The sequence below is a fragment of the Dermacentor silvarum genome, chromosome 2 (assembly GCF_013339745.2).
Source record: "Dermacentor silvarum isolate Dsil-2018 chromosome 2, BIME_Dsil_1.4, whole genome shotgun sequence".
Lineage (NCBI taxonomy): Eukaryota > Metazoa > Arthropoda > Arachnida > Ixodida > Ixodidae > Dermacentor > Dermacentor silvarum.
In genome coordinates this window covers 90,000,600-90,021,425 of record NC_051155.1, presented here as the reverse complement: position 1 = coordinate 90,021,425, position 20,826 = coordinate 90,000,600, and the positions used below count along the sequence as shown (strand labels likewise).

Genomic DNA, 20,826 nt, shown 5'->3' with positions numbered 1-20,826 from the left:
TTGACAGCGAGTTTCTGCGGTCAACGGGTGAAATGTGTTATGTTTGCTTGTGCACGCATGGCCCTATAGTAAGCAGAAGTTCACAAGTTTATACAGCCAATAAAACTACTATCCTTACTTCGTATAGCTGTCTACTAATTTGCTATCACAATCGATGCTTCGCCTTTCGGGCGAAACCGCAACTTATACAGTGAAGCTGTTGAAAGCTAGGTTCTCCAGGATCGTGCCCGCGTGTAGAAAAAAACTATTATCATCAACATTTGCTTTGGCTCTATGTGCATGGCGGTTTTCCACCAGTTGTGCCTTAGCACAGGTGGCAAAACGGATGATGGATGGCCCATTGTTACACCCCTTGCCACCGCAGATGTCTCTTTCACAACTGTCGCAATACTTGGCGGCGGCACGTCCCACCAATCACAACGGTTGTGCCCCTCGTCTCGTGACGTAGAGATTGTGCTAGCGCTTTTATCAACAGTTGCCCTTTGGACTCGCTAGGGGACAGACGCTTGTTTAACCACATCTTCCAGGATCCGGAAGATGCTGTGCAGTGTGCCGCAGCTATGAACGCTGTTGCTCATACGCTAGTCTGACGATGGGGCGGACTTGGCGCAGCAAACGCACTACTTGACCATTGCGCCAGGCGAAAACAAGACACCGGTGTCCTTGCTCTTTGACGATTATGCCTAAGACGTTCAATATAGTCAATAATGATAATATATAAATTCACTATAGCAATATTCACTATAGCAGACCCAAGATAGTCACAGCTTCGCTGGCTTTCATTTTCACAGCAGTATGGAGGGCTCTGATTATTTTTTTTCCCCACTTACATCATCGCTGTTGTCGCTACGAATGATGAATTGTTTTATTATAGTAGCCTAATTTTTCAATCTAGCTTGACTTAATGTGTTCCTTTAATGTCCCTTTAACACGTCCAGTGTAGTAGTGCTTTTTCAGGATCCCAATTCCAGTGCATCATGTTGTTGTACCCGTCTGGTGGACGGTTGCACGTACCATTCTTTGGGTGTGCTGTTATCCTCCACCGCACATCCTTTGCATCTTTCTCAAGCTCAGAGTTATGTCAGCACAGCACACGCTTGTAATCGAAAGCAATACAATCTTATTTTTTCTCCTTCCTGTGCTTCCACACTACAGGAGAGATCTGCGCTTCATAGCTACACTGAAAGTGCGACATCCTCGACCCGCACCGCAGTGAACAAATGTTAAGTGACAAGCTTTTGGAAAGGCAATGAAATCACTCGAAAAAGAAAAAAGATGACTCACCTCGGTCCCTTCCATAGAGTACAAACTGGTGATGTGGTTCACTCTCCATGTTGGTACTGCAACAAAACAGGAAGATGCTCGTGAGGTAATCCTTGCAGTCCGTTGGCAACATAACGAGTTAGCAACAGAACAAGTCCTCAGTTTAATGTCTACTGAACACAAAAGCACACATCATTTGGTCATACTTTTTTTATGCGAAAGCATCAAATGGCCCATTGAGCGAAAAGGTGACATTCACTTTAGCATACGCTAAAGAGGATGAAGGCGAAAGCCTGCACACTCACAAGACATTCATTAAATTACTTTGCCATTCTCATTCGGTTGTGTTACTTCCTATTGTTTGTTTTCGCTGTAGCTTTAGGTAGTTCATCCTCCGAAGATGTACTTTCCCTCACGCGACACAGCACATTCAGTAGGACGAGACAGACTGAAGCACGCCGCCTCCGCTTTGCATTTTACGTGAGGCCCCATGTCATTGCATGGGTTTTTCTTCAAGACATGCCTAACCATATGTACACACACACCTGAATGGTACATACACATGAATGGTCGTGGTGGACATGGTAGTAACATATCACACTCAATTCACTTTTTTCACCTTAAATTAGCGTTAATTCGCATTTGATTCCCCTTAATTCACTTTACTCCACTTCATTCACCTTTTGATGCATGTAATGTACCTTAGATTTACATTTAACATTTAAAACCCTTAATCTACATTTAAATGTATCACCCCTAATCACTGATCATGCCATTTAATGTGTCACACATTTTTCTTTTTTTTTTGAGCGGCTTCCTAGCTTGTACTATCTTGGTCTTGTTAAGCATAAACACGGAAGCGCGTGGCATTTGGCACTGTCAGTGCAGTCCAACGGTGCACCGAAATGTTTTGCGCATGCTCAGTAGTCACTTTAATTTTGGTGCCATAACGCCGTATTTTTCAACTCGTGAGCCAGCTAAGGCTTTCGCCTTAAAAGCCGGCAGAGTCTGTAGCAGAGTAACGGCACCTGAATTCCCATTGGCTGCGACGCCATGCCACGAGCGCAACTCGACGGAGCCGAGCAGGCGAATTGGAACACCTGCTGCCGTGCTAGCGCGAAAGGTTGTGCGAAAGGAGAGGGCATCGCCACGACTCCACGTCGCCAGCGAGCCTCGACGAAGCAGATACGGCGAAGCACCGCCGTGGGGCGAGACAGGTTGCCGGCGAGGCAGTCGCGTGACCCGCTTCCTCTCGTCGCGCAGGACATCGGTGGCATGCGGCGTTGGCACCGCAGGCTGCTGTTGCTTCCTGGCTCGGGCAGCACTACCGCTATGGTACATCACTCGCAGCGCAAAACTCAGAGGAGCGCTCAGCGGCGTTTAATTTTACATTAATGCTTCCGCATTCACAACTCATAAGAAGTGCTTACTTGAATGTCCTCGGAGTATTTTTTTTTTTGTTCTTAGCCTCACCACAAATGCAGTGCAACAAGCCAAGCAACTACATGTTCCTTCAAAGTGACAAGCTTTCCTGCAATAGGATGAACCGTTCTCAATGAATGAAGTGCGATAAATTAACTTTTGATCTAACACCGAATAAGTGCAATCACTCACAACTGCAACATCACATTGCTAGCATCTGGTCTCAAAGGTGGCATGAACTTAGATCTGTACTTAACTTTTTTTATTTTGCCGATTCTTATGTATGCTCATATTTATATGTTCCTTTTCCATATGCTTTGTATTTGCTGTACATTTTCATATCGTTATTCGTACTTATTTTCGCGTTTTTGTAATTGCCATTTCTTCCCCTTTGGCAATTTTTTTTTCAAAGTATACTCTCCCATTCCATCCATTCCTCATGTAAAAACAACGGAATAGTGGTATTTGAGGTACTTAAATAACTAAAATAAAATAAAGAAGTAAAAGCGAGAACTATGCCGATGTAACACGAACCGTAGATGAGGGAAACGAAAATATGCATATTGGCTTGGTCACCATTGCAGAACTCGCAACCGCAAATGCATTCATGGCAAAACAGTCACCAAAGGCCACAATTTCTTATTCTTTCAGGAAGAATCCACACCAAGCAAGCAAACAGTTCTTGAGCAAGTCATGTCACAGCAGTCTGTGTAGCTTCCAGCACTAGCGCGCTGGAAGCTGCTCAGGAGAGATGGCAAGGAGGCAAAGCCCTGCCCGAAAGTTTAGTGTCTCGGCAGCGATATAAATGGCAAAATATTGGCAAAAGGGTCTGGTTTCTAAAAACAAGTAGGCCGCCTCTTGGCAGCTGGTTTCCCTTTCACGGTCGTTAACGCTATGGCCGAATCTCTGTTGCAAAAAGTAAAACTTGGAGCATGAAGGGCAACAGCACAGGTCCAACAACCGACCAAATTGAGGCCAGAGGTAATACCCTATGAGCACAAAGTGTCTCATACTCCATGGTATACCTCGTTTTTTCTGCGCCCAACAAGCTTTCGAAGCTGCGCTCTCAAGTTTGCTGTGAGAGCAGGCGGGCCTGCCGCACTAGGCATGAGAAGCCCTTTGTTAAGTGCTCCAGAGGGGTTGTCTATGCCATCCCGTTGCACCCTTGTGGGCAGTTGTATATCGGCCAAACTGATCGTTGCATGAAAGACCACTTAAGGGAACATGCGCAAAAAATTAACAAAAAGGAGGATAAGGGCGCACATTTGGTGGCCCATGTTACCGTGTGTGGGTATGACGCTCGATTTTATGAGACAACGATTCTGGGCAGGAGCGGCAATGCCTCTTCTCGACTTGCACTGGAGGCCTTCTTTATGATGAAGAATAGAGATCGGCGTATAAGTGAGCCATCTATCTTATTACTTGATGCTGAATTTGACTTCCTGCGCAACCACCTTTGATGTACACGTGCCCGTTCTTATTGTTCTGTATGCGCATGCATGACAAGAGGATATATATATGTACAATCCTGCCCTTCCAATAAACGGTAGTGAGTAGTGCTTGTCTTTGTCTCCCTTTCTTCTGTTTTTTTATTGCGCTAAGTTACTTGTTCACTATACAGTAGGCTCTCGATAATTCAAGCTCCAGGGGACGCCGGGATTTAGTTTGAATTATCAGAAGTTCTCATAAATATGACTCGGGGCAACATACAAACTCGTGTTGTAATGCAACATTCACATATACTCAACAATACAGTCTAACCCATTTATAATAAACTCGACAGTTCCGCGAAAAGTTCTTATATCAGTAGTTCGTTATAGATGGCCTCGCCCTTAAAAACACTTAAAAAGTAACTGTACATAAGTTGACGTCAGCAGTTGCAATTCGGCAGCACTTTGGTCCGAAAACCAGATTTTCAGTGTCATTCTTGCTCCCGGTGCGTTCCCGCACCTAGATGCAAAATTCCGTTAGAAACGTGCATAAAAGAACAAAATGCGGCATCATGTAGCTCTTTCAAAGCGACGGCCGGTTCCGACCAACTGTCATTTCGAAACTGCAAGCACTGCCGCATTTTTTTTTATGCAAGCTTGTTATATATTTTACAACTAGCAGGACATAGCTGTATTCCGCAAACGAGACCAAAGCGTTCTAGTTGGCCGGAAGCGTAAATTTCGGAAATTACTGCAGCATGCCCCCATTCTGCGAAGGTCTCCGACATCATGGTCTCGGCATTACGACTGTGCATCAGCCACGCATGAGCTGTAAAATTACATTCTCTACATCGCTTCAGGCGAAAAAAATTATGCGTGGCTTTGCTACCGCAAACACCAGAGACCAGCGGAGCAAGGAAAAGCCTAGTAAAGTAGTGGTAAACCATACTCTAACTTTTGCTCGGCTTCCCCCATGTCCGGTGGTCTCTGGTGTTTACAATAGCAGAGCCACGCATGATTTTTCTAACAGCGAAGCTGTTTAAGCCGGAGGTTAGTCCGTAGATCGTACACCGAAAAACCTCCCCGAGCGATTGCATCATATGTGTCGCCTAGCAACACCTCGCACCAGCTGCGCCTAGCCTCGCGACAGGTGCGGAGCCGAGCCATGACGTCATCACGCGTGCCGCATCGCTTCACCTGCCTAGCCATGAAGTCACCACACCGTGCGCACACCCCTCATCGCTTTGCCTGCCTAGCCATGACGCCACCACGTCGTGCGGATTGGTCGCCACAGTTGTGCAGAGGCGGAGCTAAGCCATGAAGGCAGTGACCGCGGGGTATTTATACATGGCTCCCACGTCGTCGCCGCGTGAGCATTGCTGTGGGGTGACTGAAAAAGATTGTCACTCCGGAGGAAGAGGAAGCGCGGCGCGAAAGATGACGCGCCACTACTCGAGAGCGAGCGGGACGACTTCAGGCCAATCCAGAGTATCGTGCCGCCGAAGTGGAGACTAAACAACAGCGAATGGCAGAAGAATGAGTTTCGAGCCCGTGATAGGCAGCAAACCTGTTTGAGCAACCAGAAGCATCGCCAGAACGATCCGGGCCTGCGAGTCCTTGATCATTTCCAGTAGCAAGTGGACATGAACATGATCTGCCATAACCACGCATAACTTGGCCGAGTGTCGAAGCGTGACCTCGCAGAAAACTTGGCCGAGTCTCTAAGCATAACCACGTAGAAACTTAGCCGAACCAAGAGAAAGCTAGGTGCGGCTGCCAGCTTTGCTGTTTGCTCAGTCTTCGCACCACTGTAGTGCTAAACTGTCCCAATTTTTTTCCACTGCGAGAAAGAACCGCTGAAGCGAGCACTCACAAGCACCATTAGTCCCAAGTCGTTGCATGTTGCGGAAGTTCCTGAGCAACCGCAACCCAGGATCTTCCTGCAGTCTCCTCTGTTTTCTGGCGCTCAGGATTTCTTCGAAATGTTCTGCGTAGTATCGCGATGAATTCAACCAGCCTCCCGATCATTTCTTCGCCTACGCAAACTTTCGGCTTCCCTCAATCTAAACTCGGGATGTTCTCTTCTGCGACGCTTGGTTTCAGCTTCCCTAGCTCTCGCTTCAGTCTTTCGGAAGTGACAGACGAGTGTCCAGGGGAGGTATTCTGTAAGAGTCTACCTAGTGGACGGTCCATTTTGGCTGTCGCTGATTGGCTGCTGCTTGACATGCAGGAAGGAGACTGGCTGGCCCCTTTCTGCACGTCAAGCAGCAAATAGACAGTCCACTAATTGGACTCTTACAGAATACCGCCCATTTTCTCTGGTCGAGCCGCCGCCGGACACCAGAGGCATCGGCTGCAGTCACGGAAACCGGGCGCTTTCAGCAGCGCGAACGCGGGGAAACGCGGTCGGCGTCGGCAGCAATTCTATGGCAGCAGTTCTACGCATCCCATTACCAGCTGCCACACTCCTCCTCACGGAAACCGGGCGCGAACGCGGGGAAACGCGGTCGGTGCCAGCAGCAGTTCTATGAGTCCCATGGATGGATGCTATGAGCTTCCCCTTTGAAACCGGGTGGTAGGTTGCGCTACCAAGCTCTTATTTTGCTAATGTCCTACATTTATTTCTGAGAAACACACAAACACAAAGAATTCCTAGCATCGACCTTTTTGAACCATTACTGGGGACTCTGTCCCTGTACGTCTCCACTGTCTGTGGTCTCCCTACTTTTCTGCCACCAGACCTCCAGCCGCCCTCTTACTGATCTCTGTCTACCAGCTACCTCAATCATCCTCACGGACACGGGGCGCGTTCGGCGCGAACGCAGGGAAACGCGGTCTGCGACGGCAGCTACGCGTCATAAAAAGTAGCGTCATGCTTTGAAGAATGCCGCCGCCTCCTCGCACACCCTGTCCGAGGCCGACGCCGCGTCGGTATTGGCCTAATGGCATCACGTGGACCGTCGCAACGCCGGGCGCTGGCTGCGTTTGTTTACGATCACGCTCCATCGCCATTTTCGCCCGAGAAGCGTCTACCGACTGGGAGCACAACGATAGCGGCGAACACAGTCGGCGATCGGCGAATCTGATCAGCGGCGAAAGATAAACAAGTGCACGTGTTTCAAGCGGTGTAGGCGGCGCAACGGTCGAAAAAGGAGCGCGAAAGAGGAGAAACGAGGAGGAGGGAAGGCGGAGGAGGAGAGTGTCACTACTTTTTATTTAACACGTCCTACTACCACCTGCCTCACTCCTCCTCCCAACCTCGCATCCACTATGCTGCGCGATGCTATTTTTATACTCTGCTTTCACTCTCTCCCCCAGCTCGGCGATGCTGCGGACGACGGAGCTCCGCTGTAAAAAAAATGCGATGTTCGAAAGCGAAATGCGTCTTAGATAATTTTCAAAGTGTCCGACAAAATGCATGGGCGTTCCAGTTAACTTTGTGCTTCAATGCATAAAACAGCGTTTTCCTCAAAAAGTTAACTGGAACGCCCATACATTTCGTCGGACACGTTAAAAATTAATATCTCGAAACTGGTTCAGTCCTGAGAATTCGTTCCAAGTGGATACGCCTTGCGAACTCAGCGGCTATAATTCGTAGATTGAAAGATGTGCCGTAAAATCATTAATCAAAAAGTTAACTAGCGTAATTATGCTAATTACTCAATTAGGCGTTTTGATTTCTCGTGGAAGTAATGGCCGCCTCATCGAGTAGTTTAGATCAAGGATTATAATTGTGCTGTCTGCCACAGGCTATTTTTAAAGATTTGGTGCAGCTAAAATGAAACACCCTGTATATGTAATGTTTTGTGGGCGTTCTCAAGATCATCGTTGATCTGTAGCCAGGCCACGCATGCTCATGACACTTGTTGGCGTATTTAAAAAGCCGCTTCCGTCTTAGAGGAGCGTATATATATTCTTGCACATTACCGCATCTGTCAGAGCAGCAACTAAATTTCAGCATGGCCCGCGTTCCCGAAGAAGTGAGGTGGAAAACCGTACAATATTCGCTCAAGGGATATTCACAGCGCTCCATCGGTGCTCTCGTGCACAGGCCGCTGAAGACCGTCAGCAGGATTATTCAGGCATTCAGCAAGAAAGGCCGACTCTGCGATGCCCCACACAGGCGTCGACCAAAGGCAACGACAGAGGATGAAGACGCGCTTATGGTAGCTGCTGTAGTCGAGAACCCGTTCTAGTCCGCGAGGCACGTGCGGGAGCAGCGGGATGTGGACGCTTCCCTTGCTACGGTCCGGCGGCGCCTCCAAAGTGCTGGACTGCGAAATTCTGTAGCTACACCAAAGCCAGTCGTCACTGCTTCGAACAAGAAGTCACGTCTTCAGTTTGCCGAAGCACACGCCTCATGGATGGCAGATGACTGGGGCCGAGTGATCTTCTCGGATGAGTCGACTTTTACAACTCGCCAAGACCAACGGATGCGAGTTTGGCGAACCAGAGGCACACGGTAAGAAACTTTTCTTAATGAACGTTTGATTTTGCAAAGGATGGTCAAAAATACGATTTCCATGCAGTAGAGCCAGCCAATGCGCAGGGAGTCGCCGCGAGTGGCCGAAACTGCGTGAACGTGTGGGGCGCGGTGTCAAGGCATGGTCTCGGGCCTCTGCATCGCATAGAAGTTGCCCTTACATCGCAGCGATACTGCACAGTAATATTGGACAATGTGTTGCTGCCCTACGCCCACAGCGTCATTCCCGATGCCGACTTTATGTTTCAACATGACCTGGCGCCGGTTCACACGGCAAAAGCTGTCAAGGAACATATAGAAAATCGTAGAATCAGCATGCTTTCCTGGCCGGCCAAAGGCGCTGACATGAACATCTGCGAAAATATATGGGGGCACATCAAAGCAGCCATGGTGCGAAAACCTGTCCGCCCGACGACTGGGGACGAGCTGTGGGCAGCCGTTCGACAAGAATGGGATGATCTTCGAGCGCATCATGACTTTGTGCGAGCGCTGTACGCGTCACTGCCCTCTAGGATGGCAGCAGTCGTTTCCGCAAAGGGTTGTATGACAAAATACTACCATCAAAGAGAAAATTATTCCTGCTTACTAATACTACTTCTAAACGGATCAATCTTTTGTTGAACTTGCACCAAATAAAAGTTCGGATGTTTGTGTTCCCTTGCCTGCATTAAAGTTTGGGCGAGATACCAGCGCAGAACACGAACCAATAGCCTCAGAGTTTTTAAAAATGAATGACGAGCAAATAACAGAAACCGAAAACAACATAGAGAAGAAAATTGAGGCTTTTCGTTGTACGATACGAACACAGCACAGCAGAAGGAAAACTAAACAAAGTGAAAAGTTGAAGTAATTAGAAGAAGCACAACGTTCTGAATTAAAAGCATCAAAATCATGGTTTCTGTCATAATTTGATTTCTATTGAGGGGAAAAACTGCAAGCAGACGACGCGCGCGCGCTACGATGACGTAATGCGCACGAAAGGAGCCTACCCTCCCCGAGCATGCGCGCAGATATTGTGGCTGCCGTCTGACGGCGCTGGTGATAGAGAAAGCCACGCGCTCCCCCCGTGTTCACCCTCAAAAAGATTGCGACTGTACCACTGTACGTAGCACGCCACCGCGCTGGAGGCGTGCCGCATTCACTTTGCATTGATCCGAAGCTTGTTCATCGCTTTCAATCGATTTCATGATGGTCGTCAGCGTGCTCTTCGATATCCCATATTTCAGTGCTACTGAAGTCTTCTTCACTCCAGCATCAACTGCTAGCGCAGCCAATTTCTCCTTTACGGAAAGAGTTCGATACTTTCTTCGATGCGGCGTGATGCGAACGGCGGCGATGGAGCGATAAAACGCGTTGGCATGCGAAGTTCGCCGACGCGCGTCATTTTTTGTACATGCCGCGCCTGCCATCTGTCACCTCAGTGGTTTTTTTTTTTTTCTTAATTTCGTTTTATTATAGCTATCAACACGCGATTCTGTTGGTGCGCGTGATTTGGCCGCTTTGACACGTGCGCACACCGGAAAAGGAGAGATGGCAGAGGGTCAAACGCGTCATTTTCGTACACGCCGCCGCCTGCCGTCTCGTTTTCTCTACTTCCTCAATCAACGCGCGATTGGTGGTGCGCGCGGTTTGGCCGCTTTGACACATGTAGGTAGGCAATCGGCTTTATTTGAGACTGTTAGCGATATAATAACGCAAATGTTCAGCTAGAAGCGACAGAAGCAGCATATATTTCCCGGCACGGACAAGCAAAAGCATGAATTAACCGAATTAACACAATGGCGCGGTTTGAATTAAGCGGCTTTAAAATACATTGAAAACATAGCGGGCCAACCAAAATTTTAAATTTGTTTGAATTAACGAAAGTTTGAATTATCGCAAGTCTACTGTACGTACTGTTGCGTCCGGAATCGGCAGGGTGCATTGTTTGGTTGTTTCCATCGAGGCAGTCCCTTTCCTCAGCGGCCACCTACCTGGCGACAGTGCCCGACACTGACCATGCCAAGCTGACCATCGCGGAGATGTCACTGATTGATGCGAGAGGCCAACTTCGTGGAATTACTACCGCGGGGATGGCGACGATCTCGGTTCCCCAGATGGCCACGCAGGAGCGGCAAATGCGATGGTGCAACATTAGAGGCGGAGTTCTGTGAACAATACGACCCCTCTGATTGGCCGCACAAAGGCCATCAGATTCCCTAGTCAAAACGAACGCGTCATAAGTGGACACATTTCATGTATGTACTCAGACATGTAGTGAGCGGGGACAAAGCGCTCCTACATGAAGTGGGCTACCATAGCTGGAGCCTCTGTAAATATCGTAAAATAAACCCTTTTCTTTTGCTCCTACTCCCGGACGTACTCATCCCTATGGCTGAAGGATCACCGGCCTAAACACTACCCCGAGTCACAACAATATAGTCATTACTTTTTATGGCTACTGTTGTGTCTGGCGGTCCTTCGGGACAAAGGAGGCCTCATCGACATACGGGGAAGCTATCAAGTGGGCTTCACGCTTGTCGGTTCTCGCGGCCGGGAAGTGTCACCTGGGACTGATAAATGAACAGTTAGTCTCCAGGCTGCCTCATGCGTCGCTAAACGGCAACGTCGCCCCTTGGTGCGGTTCCGTGAATTGCCAGCGCCACCCGAACTACGACGAAGCCCGGCGCCGACTGCGTCACGCCAACCTGGAGCCCTTTAGAGACAACAGCCACCACCCTCCCTGGAAATGGTGGCTTCCACGAACTGACCGCTACGAAAAGGCGACTCTTGGCTGGAAATGGTGGCTTCCGCGAGTTGACCACTACGTAGAGGCGACTCTTGCAAGGGGCCAGCATCTAGATTCCCGAATGTGGCCCCCAAGGTGTCAACCGCTGCCTGTGTTCGGGGACGACCAGGCAAGATTGGAGGCGTCGCCCGGTGGTACGGGGGCGACGCTCATGGGCGAGAGTTTACGAACTCGTCGAACATTGTCATTGGCTAAAAGAACTAAAGTATTCCCTCGTCAAGTGAAAGAGGGAAACGAAAGGGATAAAAAAGCGGGACTTGAGTGTTGTGACGACGCTTGACCATATAGAGGACGCTCGACCATGTAGAGACGCTCGACCATGTAAACGCTACTACATGCAAAGATGTTAGCACGTAGACGGCTTCAATATCATGGAGCCCTTCTTGTAAAATACCACCATGTACAGTGTATATAAAACAGTTTTCTAATCTCCCTGGATATCTCCTCCTCTCGGCACCTGGCACGGCACCATACATGGAACCTTCGTGGCCGCTCGGACCTTCGGCTTTCGCAACACTATGCATAAGAGTGTTTTGACGACATTACAGTGTTGAATACGGTAATCTCAGCACGCATCGCCACGAGCAAACTTCTGAACGCGTGCACAGTTTCGTACTCATAATTATTCGTGGATGAAAGCAAGCAGCCCATGACTTCACATTTTCTCACTCTAATGGAATTGTCTGTACTTTTAACAGCGAAGCTGTTTAAGCCAGCCGCAATTTGTGGTTCGTATAAAAAAATATCAGCAATGAAGAAAGAAACTAAACTCTCTTGCCGAGGCGGGATTCGAGCCCGCGTACCCACGGTTCCAAGGCGAGCGTCGTAACCACTATGCTATACAGTTACGCTTACAGATCATGCATTTATGCGAACCATGTTATTGCGTTCGAGCGCCGCCGTCTTCGTCCACAACTGGCGCGTTCGCACGCGCTCATGCCAATGCTATGCGAGGTGAAGAACAGGTTTCGCGCGATGCTCGGGAGAGAGGTAAAATGAGAGCGAGAGAGACGCATTCACGGAGCGGGTCTGCTAGAACGCGTTGTCGGCTTGGAACGTGGTGTCGGTGTTGCAAGCTGCGCTATGCAATGCGCAGTCACGGCCGTAAGTCCGAGAGAGAGACGCATTCGCGGAGCGGGTCTGCTCGAACGCGTTGTCGGCATTGCAACGCGGTGGAACGCGGTGTCGGTGTTGCAAGCTGCGCTAAGCAACGCGCAGTGACGGCCGTAAGTCCGAGACGCGCGAAAAGACATCATCAACATGAGTAATAAGATGATAAATACGCGCGCACTTCCGGAACATGCTGGACTACGATCACCCAGCTTCGCTGTTTCAAGCCTTGCGCGGCCGAGTGCAAGGTTAAGCATTTTTTTTTTTCAAATGTTTCCATTGGAGACGTATTGGATGCATAATTTTCAGCAACTAGTGTTTTGCCCCGCGAGATGTAGTCGCGCTTCAATCGCACGACCATAATTGGTGTCGCTGCTCAGATTAGTTTGTGCAATCCGCCTAATTATTACATAATTACTCTTAATTAATCTACCCAAATATTATAATTAGACGAAACGTGCCAATGAGAAAATTGTAGAGCAACATGAAAAAAATTAGGGGCAGCTTCACACTAGTGATGCGAAGACAGGGCAAACATCGAAGCTGGCGACCCCACCTAGCTTTATCTCGGTTCGGCGAAGTTGTTGCGAGGTTATGCTTCCAGACTCGGCCACGTATTGAGCAAGATCACCCCCGAATCATCGACAGCCCAGGGACCAACGAACACTTGGTCATTGAAGTATCTGGAGACTTCTGGACGCTCAAACGCTTTTGCTCGGTCTCGCGGGCTCGTAACTCCGGATCTTCAGCGAACCGCCGACGTTTTGCTGCCACTTCGGCGGCGCGATACGCGGGATCGGACCAAAGTCGTTTCACGCGCTCTCGAGTAGCGGCGCGGCGGCTTTCGGGCCGCGCTTCCTGTTCTACGGGAGTGACGCACTTTATCGGCCGCCTCATGTTCGCGGCGACGTGCTCAGCGCGGAGACGGCGGGGGCTTTTGTGTCGCCGCGGCGGCGACGCGGAGCTATATATCCCATGAGTGGGCGCAGCGACGTCACGGCTTAGCTCCGCCTCTGTGCAGCCGCGGCAACCACTCCGCACGGCGCGGTGACGTCATGGCTCGGCAAAGCTAAGGCGAAGCGATGCGGCGCGCGCTATGACGTCACGCCTCACGCAGCTGTAGCAAGGCTCGGCACGGTCGGCGCAGCTGGGGCGAAGCGTTGCTAGGCGACGAATGGTGACGTCATCGCGGGCGGAGGTTTTCCGGTGTACATTCGACGGACCATCCTCGAGATGGACCCTTCCTGCACTACCTCCAGGATCGGCCCACAGGTTTTGTTGGCACTACGCGGCCTAACCGAGAGCTTGAACAGTTCCGCTGTTAAAACTCTCGACACAGCTTTCTGTTGCTCAATACGTGCTACATATAGAAGTGTTTTTTCCGAGCGTGAAAGATGCCCGCGAATACACGCAAAGTGCCTCGAGCGACCAGTCGAGCGGCAATTTTGCGCGTATTCGCGGGCTTATTTCACAAACAGTTCAATTTAACACGTATTGAGCAACAGAAGCTGCTGTATCGAGAGTTTTACCGGAGGAGCTGTTCAAGCTCTTGGTTAGGCCGCGTAGTGCGAACAAAAACTGTGGGCCGATCCTGGAAGTACGTATTGAGCAACAGAAAGCTGAATCGGGAGTTTTTCATGTTGCTCTACAACTTTCTCATTGACACGTTTCATCTAATTTTATTTGAGAAGTTAATTAATTAAGAGTAATTATGCAATTAGACGGAATGCAATAAAAAAATCTGAGTATCTCCAAGTGACGGCAAACAACATTACCTTGGTTCTGTTCAACGTGGCATTTGCATATTTTTGAAGTTTGGCCCAAGTTAATTGTAACACCCTGTATTTGCCAGATAAAGAACGAAGAGCAAAAAACACGCTAATCCTAATTCAATTCATGAGCGGAAAGTTTAGATAGCTTGGAATGCATATTTAACCACGCGTTTAGGGCAATCACAATATACAGTGATCGCGCCGTTTGAAGCGCTTTCGAAAGGCGCTTTTGCATGTTCTCTGGAGCTGTGGCCAAAGGGTTCGTGTCGTCCACGCGTCACCACGTGATCAAACATGGCAGCACCCACGGTATCACCACGAAAATTAATACACCTGGCGCACAACACGGAACGCTCGCCCAAGCCAGCATGCAGATTGCCCATTAGCCCCGAGAACGACCTACAGGGGTGCTGCGAGCGCCGCTCGCGTGACTGTCAGGGCACGGACTCGCGCCAGTCGTCTGCTGCCATTAGGGACGCTGTCCGGGCGCCTTCTGCAGTGTTTCCGTTTGTTCGCTGTCGTTCCCTGTGCTTGTATACTTATGACGGTCATCTCAAATACATTTTATGACGTCTTCATTCGCGCAAACTTATTCAAAGAGCTTATTTCCTAGACGACAGTTTGTTTCTCAAGGGCAACGCTGCAGTGCCAGCCGGAGGAGCTCAGACAAGCCCATTGCGTGTTTTTCATGCGCGGATCTGGACTTTGCAGATTGAGGGACTAATAAACAAGTATAAATAGCACGTGAGTAATAAGAGCATAAACGCATAAACATAGCACATAAGAATCCAGTTAGGATACCATACCTACATATGACTGCTACATTTACCTTGATTTACGCAAAGGAATGTACCAATATTTATTCACTGTTCCGTGCTACACGTTCAACGCACTTGTGCAATTTACCGATGCTTGTTTCTTGGGGAACAGACATCACGAATCTATTTGGCGAACTGGCACAGGCTGCTCGGCCCAAATTCTTTAGCGAGATATGCCTTTTGGACCGTATGGCTGCAGCTAGAAAGAAGCCAAAGCCTCATTCATTAGCAGTATGAAGCTTATTGAAGATATCATTATTCCTCTGTGGAGGTCAAAAATCAAGTGAATTCAATTCAGGCTTCTGGTGTCTTCTCTATCTGGCGGGTATTTGAGGTTCTCATTCATGTACTCACGAAGCGAATAGTTCTCAGTGTGGGTGTAGTTATAGACAACGCAGGATCGAGACATGGTGAGGCAGAAGGCGTTTGACTTTTCCTCTTCAGCGCAGCCTAAGCTGCTCTGTATAGCCTCGAGTATACCTTAGGCATTGCAATTGGCGCTTAAAGAACTGCTTCATGGTTTCAATTTGAAGTTGTAGTGAACTGATGGGTTTCGCGAATAATGCGTGCCTCGCCATAACCACAGTCTGTAGATTTAGTTGCGTAAGGGCTGTACCATAATGTCGACAAAGGCAACTGAGGGTCACTATGTAACATTTTCTCGCGTGCAATTGATAGGCTCTAGATCTTAACCATGAAACTGTTCTTGCAGGCGATTGCTGTTATGGTATTCGTGAAGTATATACATACTATACGTGACACGCCGTCGTGTTAACAGCCATGAGCAATGCGTTTTCTGGGTGCCTGTTTCAGAGAATGGTGAAAGTACTAGCAAATGTTTTCATGCAAAATGCGCGCCAAACTCTTCCTTTTACGCATTAATGAAGTAGCCGTATTTGACTAGAACAACTCACCATAGTAATAAGAATCATCATAAAAGATTTGCTGTGCAGTTTCCTTCTAAGACGCATTTATAATATTGAGATCAAATACTAATGCCAAGATTTTTCTTCCTTGTAAAATGCAATGTCTCTCATAGCTAAGCACTAAGGGAATGTTAAGTCTTTTGCGGAGCATCATACACAACTTCGTGTGTTGAAATTGCAGACATTCCTTTTACGCAAAGTTTATGGACAGACACTGCGCATATACGCATTGCAAAACCAGTAGACCCCTTCAATGCTACATAGCTTGCGATATCCACGCCGCAAATTTTACGACTCGCCGTTTTGAAGAAGAAACTGCCGTTCAGGCATGACAGTAAAAAGAAGCTGACATTTCCTTCAATAAGTACGGCTCGAGCCACCAATACCCCAAGCATGCACGAAGGGAACGAGCGCGCGCAGCAGCCAAGCGAGCGCCGTCCTGGCCGTGACGTCACTCGTAGAGGGCGCCACTTCAACTTCTCGCCGCTAATAGATGGCGCCACCGCCTACGCAATATGGCGACGCCCATGTGAAAAGAGAGTCCATAGTACTCACCCTCGATTGGCTCCGCGGACTCCTCGGGCGGCGGAGGGGGCAGGCAGGTGGTGTAGGTCCGATCACTCCACAATACTCGACTGGCATCGTCCCTGGCGGCAGCGGACCTGCGTCACAAGCAATGCGTGAGCGTGTTTTTGCACCGAGCGCGTAATGTGCTACAACGAACGAACCACGCTGTGGTGCTCGCCGCCGCCGCGACGAGGAACCGACTCGAGGGCACACGACTGGGCATCGCGCGGACTTCATCCGCGACACACACTGCGCGACACACTGGGGGTACGCCGAGATACTGGCGAAAGTGGCGCCGAAAATCCCCACAACGCGACGGATCGCCGGTTGCGTCTGCGGGCGAGCATGACGTGGCTGAGTGCCGTCGAATCAAGCCTCGCCCAAGACTCGCGGGCTGCTTGCGGCGCATTTCGCTGCAGCTTAGCGACGCCACACTTGTCTGCGGACTGATAAATTGCAGATCCGTCCGATCGCGCGAATCCGACTAACTGCGCTGATTTCGCGTAGACGCATCGCGGGGCTGGCCGGTGCACCCGCACAACAAGCGGCGCCGTCCACCTCGGCGCAGTATTTCCGAGAGCCCAAGACTGCAGCGAACGTGCCTTGGGCAGACAAAACAAAAACAAACAAACAAAAAGAAAAAATCAAGCAAGTCACTGTGGAAGTCAGAGTAGCGAAGCTTTGATGAGCCGGCAAAACGAAACCGCTCATCGCGATAAGAAACGCGCAGCGGATGTCGGCTACGAATGCGTCCCGCAACAATCAGCCACGGTGGCGTACCGTGCAGAGCAAAGGTGAGTTTTACTCAAAGGCTATCTTTTTGAGCGTAGAGTTGGGGTGATACCACGTGATACTATCGCCTTCGAGAGATTTCGCGTGACTCGGTCCCGGACGCGTCGATGGAGACGGACGAACACGTTTCTGGCACTGTGGGAACTAGTTTCGCACAGTGCCAGAAGCTAAAAACTCAGAATTAAATTGTGGGGCCTTCAAAAAAAATTAAGTTTTGGGCTTATTACGCGCCAAAAAACAGGATCTGCTTATGAGGCAAGCTAGCCGTGAATTCTGGGGGTTTCACGTACCATAACCTCGATTTGATTATGAGGCGCGCCGTAGTGGGGGGACTCCGGATTAATTTTGACCACCAGTGGATCTTTAACGTGTCACCAATGGGCACCGTTCACTGTTCAGATGGCGCTACGACATTTCATGTTTCGCCCCAGTATTGCCGACACCGGCCGCTAGAGAGGCGATGAAAATGATACGCCATTCCGAACGACAACGGCTTCCTTATCGTCGCTCGATTGAGAGGTATGCCCTGCGCTTTGACGATATCAAGCTCACAATTGTTCCCGCTGCTCATATCGATTGCGAACGCGTGCTACTAGATGCAGAGCATGCGCACTTTGATATTTTCACAACTCGGACAGTCTTCTTTCGTGATAAGCGATCGCAAGTATCACGGCGAATGTATACAGCGTCTCTCCAGTTTTGCTGGTTTTGACACTGGCCGTCCCAAAGCTTCACTTGTAGTGGCGCATAGATCGTGCGCAAACTGCAATGCACGGTGCCTATGCACGGCACACGGGCGTTTTCGCATTTCGCCCCGATCGAAATGCGGCCGGGATTTGATCCCGCGACCTCGTGCTAAGCAGCGCAACGCCATAGCCGGAGTTTGCCACTTCGGATTAATTTTGACCGCCTGAGGTTGTTTAACACGACGGACCGGAGACGAGCGTGACGTGGCTGGGCCGCAACAAATTGCACCACCAGCAGCTTATCTGCTTAGTCCTTGTGTGCGCGGTGTGATTGGGCGGCACTGAGCCATGCGAAGCTCGTCCGCGAAATTGGGCCCGTCGTGTAAATCCAGCTCACAACGTACACCTAAATCTAATGCTATCTTCGGCTTGCCGTCCCAAGCGTCTGCCTTAGAGCAGCCACACCTGGAAAGCCGCTGTCCATCCGAGCGAGAGGTACGAGCGCCTCACACTCAAAATTGTTTACACCCTTTGGGTCGTATCTTGATCCCAAACGATAATCGTCATCTCCCTTGCTGGCGTTTCCTTTCTTGAAAACTCGGCGCTCGCTACTTTCCATGCTGAGAACGCTGCGTCACGCTGATAACGCGCAAGGCCTTTCGTGACTGAGAAGTACCGGGCTCGCATCGTTAAAGAAGGTAATGCGGAGAAGAAAGATGACGATTGGTGACAAGAAACCACCCAAAGGGTGTAAACTTTTCAGAGTGCAGCCGAACGCACCTACACTCTTAAAATAAAGTTTGCACCCTTTCGGGACGTATCTTGTCCCACAACGATAATCGTCATCATGCAGTCTTGCCCGCATTTCCTTTGACGCTGCGAGCCCGGTACTTCGAGGTCACGAAAGGCCTTGCGCGTTATCAGTAGCGTGACGTATAGCATCCGTCAGAAAAATCGTAAAGTACCACTTAACAACCTACATACATGGATAGCGTCGGATTGTAATTTGAATGTACGAGAAAACATAATTCCGTAACGAGGAAAAACGCCTTCTCCAGCATTTCTACCATACCAACAGCGGCGCGCGGAGGCGAAGGTGGAGAAAAAAAAAAAAAAGATGCATTTGCCGGGAAGCCCGACAAGCATTTAGGGATCTCTGAATGCTATCGCGTACCACTCTTAAAGGCGAAGCTTAATTCGTCCTCCAATTTTTAGGAGCGCCTGCGGAGGAAATTAGACATTATAGACAGTTTTAGAATAACGTTTGTCGCCTTATGTATACTTTATTTGCGGGACGTCACGGGGCGCGTCCCTTCAAGACTTTTTAACGTGCGGGAACGCAAACTTAAGGAAGACGTTAGAAGACGGAGCACCGTCTGGTGTCTTGTGCCAAACGTATCCACGCCAAGGCAATCCATTGGCGACCATCCTGTTCTAGTGCACCATGATCCTGCAGCTTGCTATGCTCTCATAACTAACGTTTCAGGCTGAGTTTAACTTAGAGGAAGCGAAAGCTCGTTTCAATAGTTGCTGGCGATCGGCGAGTGAGTAGCCAGCACGAGAACTCGCCTGAAGCGGGAGCCATGGGTGTCGCCAAGTTCGACAACGCTATTCCTTAGCGTCCGTAAACATGATTACGATACGTTAAACTCGTCGGATAACATACGCTGTCATCGCGCCCGTAAACCACAGAAATCCAATAACGTTCGCAGCATGCACATTGAGGACAACGCTATTTCTTTACGTACATAACGCCTTTACGTTTGGTTGCAAACACCATTCTAAAACTGTCTAATAATAGGTTCAATCCCGGCAGCGGCGGCCGCATTCTATTGGAAGCGGTAGGAAAAAAAAAACAAAACACCCGTGTACTCGGAGATAGGTACACGTTAGAAACACCAGGTGGTCAATTTTTAGTCCCCTCTTACCGGGCGTCATAATCAAATCGTGGTTGTGGCACCTGAAATCCCAGAATTTAATTCCAAGCGGTTCCAAACAATAACTGCTGATAAACAGTGGGGCTATGCAGGTTCATTGAAATAAAAGTTCTTTTTTTCTCTAGACAATACAATGTTTTTTAAATGCTATAGGCGCAACGAATGTGGCGTTTTTGCAGACAAGTTCCTAAGCGAGGCGGTCATACTTTGCCGCTAATAAGGTGAGCTTAAGGTGACTAATTAAAAACATTTATAAACCTTGTTCTTGGAAGCAGTTGTGTTAATGGTGAAATTGAAGGCAGTCACATTTTAATGTATACCGCCATTTTTTTTAATTCTTATAAGTCGCACCTAACTGGAAATATTTATCATCGAACTTCAACGGTAACTGAAGGCAATATCGAAACCGAGTGTCGCGGGAGCGCAGGACAGGCTAAAGTCCCTATATAAGAAAAGTACCGCCATCCTTTGATAAACGCCGCTTCTCTCTCTCCTGTATCTCAGATTAGACGATGATAGCGCGCGCTTTTAACTTATTTATATTTTCTTTTTTTCCGCCTCAGAGCCGCGTTGAAAGTCCTTTGCGCAGCCGCAGTCGCCGGCGGCAGCGCGCGCCCGGACTGAAAGCTTCAACCTGGACTTTCTAGGTGCGCCACCGTCGACTTGGCTTTCGCAAGCAAAAAAGTAGAGAAAGAAAGCAAGCGCTTTAGGAGAGGAGGCGGCGGAGGAACGAGCAGATGGCGGTACTTATATAGGAACTTTAGGACAGGCGGCCCCGCTATCATATCAGACCGAAACGCCCCGTGACGACAAGAGCGAGGAAGTAGCAAAC

The 20,826-nt window shown here is 49.2% G+C and overlaps 1 protein-coding gene across 2 annotated transcripts in view; it reads right to left on the bottom strand.

Moving 5' to 3' along the window:
- The window catches only part of LOC119441608 (male-specific lethal 1 homolog), a 132,602-nt gene that overhangs the window by 22,235 nt on the left and 89,541 nt on the right, over positions 1 to 20,826 (bottom strand). For both annotated transcript variants that reach the window (XM_049661454.1, XM_037706215.2), the window contains exons 3-4: positions 16,568 to 16,674; positions 1,285 to 1,340 (exon numbers count right to left, since the gene is read on the bottom strand). In XM_049661454.1, the coding sequence (XP_049517411.1) occupies positions 1,285 to 1,340; positions 16,568 to 16,674 (163 nt within the window). The remainder of the gene's footprint in view (positions 1 to 1,284; positions 1,341 to 16,567; positions 16,675 to 20,826) is intronic.